The sequence below is a fragment of the Ananas comosus genome, linkage group 11 (assembly GCF_001540865.1).
Source record: "Ananas comosus cultivar F153 linkage group 11, ASM154086v1, whole genome shotgun sequence".
Lineage (NCBI taxonomy): Eukaryota > Viridiplantae > Streptophyta > Magnoliopsida > Poales > Bromeliaceae > Ananas > Ananas comosus.
Window position 1 is genome coordinate 4,959,266 of NC_033631.1, and position 6,073 is coordinate 4,965,338.

A 6,073-nucleotide genomic window follows, 5' to 3' on the forward strand; every position below is an offset into this window, starting at 1 on the left:
AAGCTACCAATTTAATTTGGAAGCAATTCCTTTTCATTTTGACATTATTTGAGCTGAAGTAGAGATAGTATCAGCTCCAATTCCAATACATGGCAACAATTTCTCCTTTTTGCACTACCACCTCGCACTGAACACTTCAAACCCTTTGAAAACACCCCCTTGGCTTTTCCAAAACTTCACAATTGATTCGGAGATACCACAATGTATCCTCACGCCTCACTTTAATTCTTTTAATCAAAGTTAGCGTCGGAAATCCGAAAATCCTCTTTACATTTTGTTTTGCGCCCAATTTGCACCGAAACACTTATTTCTCTTTGAAACTCATTCCCACACATCATAAATCACTCGGGGATGATGTCCAACTAGCTCAATCCTCACTTTGATCCCCCTCGATCAAAGTTGACATCGCAACTCCAAGTTTCCATATGTTACATCCTATGTCTTACTGTAGCTCAAACGTAGGCTTTTAAAATACGACATGTGCCAAAATATCAAAAGATAATTGGCGAACTACTTTGCAGGTTTTGGAGAGTGGCGAAAAGATTGGTTTGAAACATTTCAAGCCTGCCAAACCTTTGGGATCTGGTGACACTGGCAGGTAATAAGCAATCATATTTTGCTTTACCCTCCAACAGTAATTCAAGTTAGTTGTCAAATTCATTAGGTAATGCTGATTTTTCTATCTAGAAATCTTTAAAGGAAATTATTAGCACTTTTAGACAATGTAGTCCGATATACTTCTCTTCCACCTTGAGAAGTTACATATCTGGTTATTTTGGTTTATAAAGTCAAAGGAAACTCATTTGCTTTGAAATGGCGGTGTGCATTTGGTGCAATTGTTAGAAATGGGAGAGTACTTCGCAATGAAGGCTATGAATAAGAATGTCATGCTTAATCGCAATAAGGTGAGAAGACGGCTTTATATGGTTCTCATCTTTATTGAAGTGAGAATGATAATTCACTAGATTTTTATCATTTTCAGGTCCATAGAGCTACTGCAAAGAGAGAAATACTTGATATGTTGGATCACCGTTTCCTTCCAACATTATATGCATCTTTTCAGGTTTGTTACGCAAAATTCATTTTGTTATGCAGAAGTCAAAAAATCTAAGGGCCTGTATGGAATATAGAATAATTTATCTGGTGTATGTCAGAACTGTTGCGACCTCATAATCGACTACATTCTAAATTTTCCATATATAATCACCAAAGAAAGTTGAAACTAGACGTGCGATAGGATTTAAGGTATGTTGTCGTAATTTTGCTACCATTTAATCATCAAGAAGCCTTAAAATCCAACTGAGAGAGTTTGGCCATTCTTTAATTAAGCAGCATTTGAAATTGATTTCATTATTATTGGTAGATAAGTTACTTTTACCCACGGATATTAACATTAGCATTATATGCGTATAATTTGCAGACTAAGACGCACATTTGTCTAATTACTGACTACTGCCTTGGTGGAGAGCTCTTTTTACTTCTAGAGAGGCAACCTTTGAAGGTCCTCAGGGAAGATGCTGTTAGGTGGTGATTTTGCCCCTTAAATATAATCACACAATAACTTATTAAGCATTTAATGTTTCAATCTTCTGTCCCTGGAACTTTTTTTTTTTGAGAAATTTGGGATAGGCCCTACAAATTGGCAGCCGAATAATTTTATTCAGTCTGTCCTATAGAAAAGTAAAAGAGAGACAATGCAAGAGGCCCCATAAGAAATGGGTCTGAGATGAAGCATTGTGCTTATACACAGATGTTTTCCTCTGTTGGAAAAAATGTTCACTGCTAACATTTTATGCTCTTTCCTTTGGGAAAAAAAGAAAAATTTACTGCTAAACTCTGTCACAAGGTGATTTTTGAGGAAGATATGTTTTGGTAAGAGCCACTATAAAAAAAATACAAGGCGTAGTAAGTTTATGCTGATATCTGTCTTCTGTAGCATCCACTATCAAGTACGCATTATGCTTAGATACCATATACTTGCATAGTTGTTTATGGGATCTCAATTCGAGTATTTCTAATCTACCAGGATACTTGAGCATTTTGATTTCTGAACCAGGACTGTGCGGTTTTCAAATTCTAATTAAAATACAGTACTTATAGCTGCTTATAACTGATAATAGAAAATTTTGATGAATTCAAATTCTATGCTGCAGAAGTAATTGTCGCACTTGAGTACCTGCACTGCCAAGGTAAGGGGCCAACACCTACTAGTCATCCTACATTCCTTTGTGATCAATTTAAGAAGTGGATTGGATACTCATATGCGAATAATTCAAATTTGTAACCCTAAAACTCTTTACTATTAGTGAGTAAGAATAGACTATTAACTTTGCATTGGACTTGTGATGTTTCTCCATTATTCAATTTCCTTTTCTTTTCCTTCCATTTCCTGCAGGTATAATCTATCGAGACCTAAAGCCAGAAAATATCATGCTTCAGAGAGATGGACACATAGTCCTCACAGATTTTGATCTTTCATGTTTGACATCTTGCAAACCAGAGGTGAGTAAGATATTTAATGTAATCATGTCCGAAATTGCTTTGTTTTGTTTTTTTTCCTTCTCTCATTGTTCTATTAACATCTTTGATCACCTTTTTAGTGTTACTTTTATCGTTAGTGCACCAAATTCGTTAAAAAGTTTGTAAGGAGCCTAAATTGTAAAATTTTTATTTTGTTTTTTATTTTATTTGAAAAAAGCCTTGACATATGTTACACTTTGAATATGCTAATATTCATTCAAGATTTTCTTGTGAAACTCTCCGTTTCAAACTTTACCCTTCATCTATTTTAATTTATATATCAGCTAATTCTTTTCTATGGTGCCCCTTTCTAGCTCCTGCTTCCCGATTCCGTGGATAAAAAGAAGCATTCAAAAGGACGAATTCCTCCAGTTTTCGTAGCTGAACCAATGCGAGCTTTGAATTCTTTTGTTGGCACTGAAGAATACATTGCACTAGTATGTCTGTCCTTTCATCGATTACGAAATTTATTAAAGTATATTGAATCTATTTTGTTCTCCTAATGTGTATAGAAATTATTCACTATTTCTATTGCCAATTAAGCTAAATTTTCGTATATATGTAGATATATTCCTACATTTCATAGTTCTTACATGACCTATTTCTCTAAATTATTTTGCAGGAGATTATCACTGGAGTTGGACATACTAGTGCTGTTGACTCGTGGGCTCTTGGTAAGCTTTCAACTACTGAGTAGTTCTAATAATACCATTGTTTCATTGTAGCTCTCTTTTCTTTTCTTTTCTTTTTTTTTAATCCTCATATTTAGAAGGCAATATCACCTAGAATTGAAAAATTCAAGACTCAAAAATCACAGATGCAATATTTGGCTTAGCTCTTTCATTTCTATTCTATAATTTTGCTTATCTTTTTCGCTTTTTCGTTTAACATTTCCGAAACCAAACTCCATCTTTCTTAGTTTTTTTAAGAATTTTTTTTTTAAAAAAAGATGATCTGCATTAGAATTGGTAGCAGAGGATTGATTGAGGAGGGTGAATTAGTCAGTGCCTCCGCGTTAGTCGTTTTGTTAAGATATTTTATTAGTGTTTTTTTTTTTTTTTTTTTTTTTTTTTTTTTTGGNAGCAGGTTCTTTAATAGATGAAATTCAATTTTCGATGCTTCCACTTTTTACTATATGTTACTTACGATGGAGCTTATATTTTTCGATGTTTCTATAGCTTATATGTTTCAATTTCTTTTGTTTCAGATTGAAGCAACAAGCGGGATTTGATGTTCTGCATTTCAAGAACGTTCAGCTGGAGCTTGTCACTCTCCATTTTCTTAGCTTCCTAACATTTCGAGTTCAAATAAATTTTCTTTTGTATTGATTTCTATTAGAACATAAAAAATTATTTCATTGCATTTTGTCATTGCTACAGATCATGATTTTTCCATCTTGTAGTTTTGTTACAAACATTTTTACTATTTTGTTATAGGCTTCTCTATTGCAATTTAGTAATATAACTCATTTTTTTGGATATTACAAATAGTTAATTTTCCAGCAAATATCAAATGAAAAAGACCTATTGTAATTTGTTGATATTAGTATTTTTTTTTCATATTAGTTTTAAATTGCCAACGGTCAAAAACTGTCGCTATATATACTTTACACCAGTGGTTTTTTTGTAGAAGTACCGACGGTTTATAAAATGTTGTTAGAGATTATCTTCTCCAATGGTTAAAAAAAGTGCTGGGAAAGGGTAATACCAGTAAGGATATAGAAACGGTCATTTATACTTGTACCAGCACTATTAGAACCGCTGGAGCAAATATTACCAGCGGTTTTTATAATCTTTTCCAGCAATTTTGGCTACTGGTGTACTGTAATATACCGAGAATTCGGAAATTAAATATTGAACTTTAGTCAGATTGACAAAAGTGCGAGGATGGTACACTTCGGAAAGTCCGAAGGTGTTAAAGTGAGTAAAAGTGCAATGTGGGAGGTTTTCGAGAGCTAAAGAATCAAAAATCTGCAAACAGCAGTTTTTGAGCTCTTGGGGACCGGTCCCTGGAGGGAGAGACCGGTCCCCGAACGCGTGAAAATTGAGCAGCTGAAAAATCGGCTAAGTCCTGAAAAACCAGATCTCGGGAATCGGTCCCTACGGGGAGAGATCGGTCCCCCTGGGAGAGACCGGTTGTTCTGTGTGAAAGCCCTGCTGCCCGCGAGGAGAGCTCTCTGGGACCGGTCCCAAGTCGGGGAGAACGGTCCCCGAGCATGAAAAGTGCCTAGTTCGGGCAGTGTAACAAAGTGAAAGTTGAGGGGTTTAACAGCAATTTTGCAACCCATAGAGTATAGTATGGGGAAAAATGAAATGTTTCTCTCATTTCACTCCCTCTCCCACTCTCATCTCTCTTTCTCTCTCTAGAAGACAAGAAGGAAAAGAAGAAGAGAAGGAAAAGAAGGAAAAAGAAGAGGAAGAAAGTGAAGAAAAAGGCAAGGAGGAGAAGAAGACCCCTCCTCTCCTTCTCTAGCTTGGAAAAGGAGCTAGCTTAAAGGTAAGCGTTGCCCTTTCTCATGGTAAATCCCAAACTAGGGTTTGGATTAGACTAAGAATGGTTTTTAAGGAACCTTTAGAGTACTTGAAGCTTTCCTTTTGCTTCTTTTGAGATCAAGACTATGTCATGAGTGTAATGGGTGAAGCTTGAAGGTGAGCTTGACCCCTCTCATGGTAGGATCCAAACTAGGGTTTGGATTGAACTAAAAATGATTTTGATGGACTTCCTAGAGTAGAATGAAGCTACTTTTGCTTCCCAATGAGATCAAACCCTAGGTTTTCTTATGCTATGGAGTTAGGGCACCCAAATTGGGGCTTTTGCTCATGGGGATTTCTAAGTGAAATTGACCCTCTAGAAACCTAATTGGGGACCAAACGAACGCGTTGGTGCGCTCGGTTTGAGTATACGAAAAGCCAATGTTAAGATATGAGCAAAATGGCCTAATAGGGCTTCGTTTTGCCGCAGGTAGAGAACGAAGGATCTAAAAATTCCAAGAAAATTATCGGAGCACCTTTGAAAACCTATGAGGTGGGTGGTGCTTTTCAAACTTGTTGAACTTCTCTCTATGCCTAATGTGTCATTTAATTGAGCATATGTATATATATTGTTGCATATATTTTAGGGTAAAGCAATAATAAAAATGTGATGTTGCATGATTGTAAGTACAACTTGCGTAATGTGATGGTTAAGAACCTTATGAATGTCAAAAAACCCTATATATGTATGCATGAGAGGAAATGTGAGTACCAAAGTGAGGCGAAAGAACAGAGTGACACAATGAGACATAGATCGAGTGGCATTTGATAATGTAAAGTAAAGTGACACTAGAGGTAGTGTGAGGCAAGGAATCAATGTGATGTAAAGAATAATGATAATGACTAAAGTGAAAACAAAGTGGAGCGTAAAGAACATGATTGCTAGAGTTAGCAAAAGTAAAGAAACGTAAAGAACATGATTGCTAGAGTTAGCAAAAGTAAAGAAACGTAAAGAACATGATTGCTAGAGTTAGCAAAAAGTAAAGAAAGGTAAAGAACAATGATTACTAAGAGTAGCAACA

General features: G+C 35.7%; 1 protein-coding gene across 1 annotated transcript in view; it reads left to right on the forward strand.

Annotated features, from left to right (window-relative positions):
• Window positions 1-3,732, forward strand: part of LOC109717593 (phototropin-1B-like) — a 4,031-nt gene extending 299 nt beyond the window's left edge. Inside the window, exons 2-10 of the mRNA XM_020243439.1 lie at window positions 522-597; window positions 820-905; window positions 983-1,063; window positions 1,421-1,524; window positions 2,140-2,189; window positions 2,396-2,502; window positions 2,835-2,957; window positions 3,143-3,194; window positions 3,728-3,732. Coding sequence (XP_020099028.1) covers window positions 522-597; window positions 820-905; window positions 983-1,063; window positions 1,421-1,524; window positions 2,140-2,189; window positions 2,396-2,502; window positions 2,835-2,957; window positions 3,143-3,194; window positions 3,728-3,732 — 684 coding nt within the window. The remainder of the gene's footprint in view (window positions 1-521; window positions 598-819; window positions 906-982; window positions 1,064-1,420; window positions 1,525-2,139; window positions 2,190-2,395; window positions 2,503-2,834; window positions 2,958-3,142; window positions 3,195-3,727) is intronic.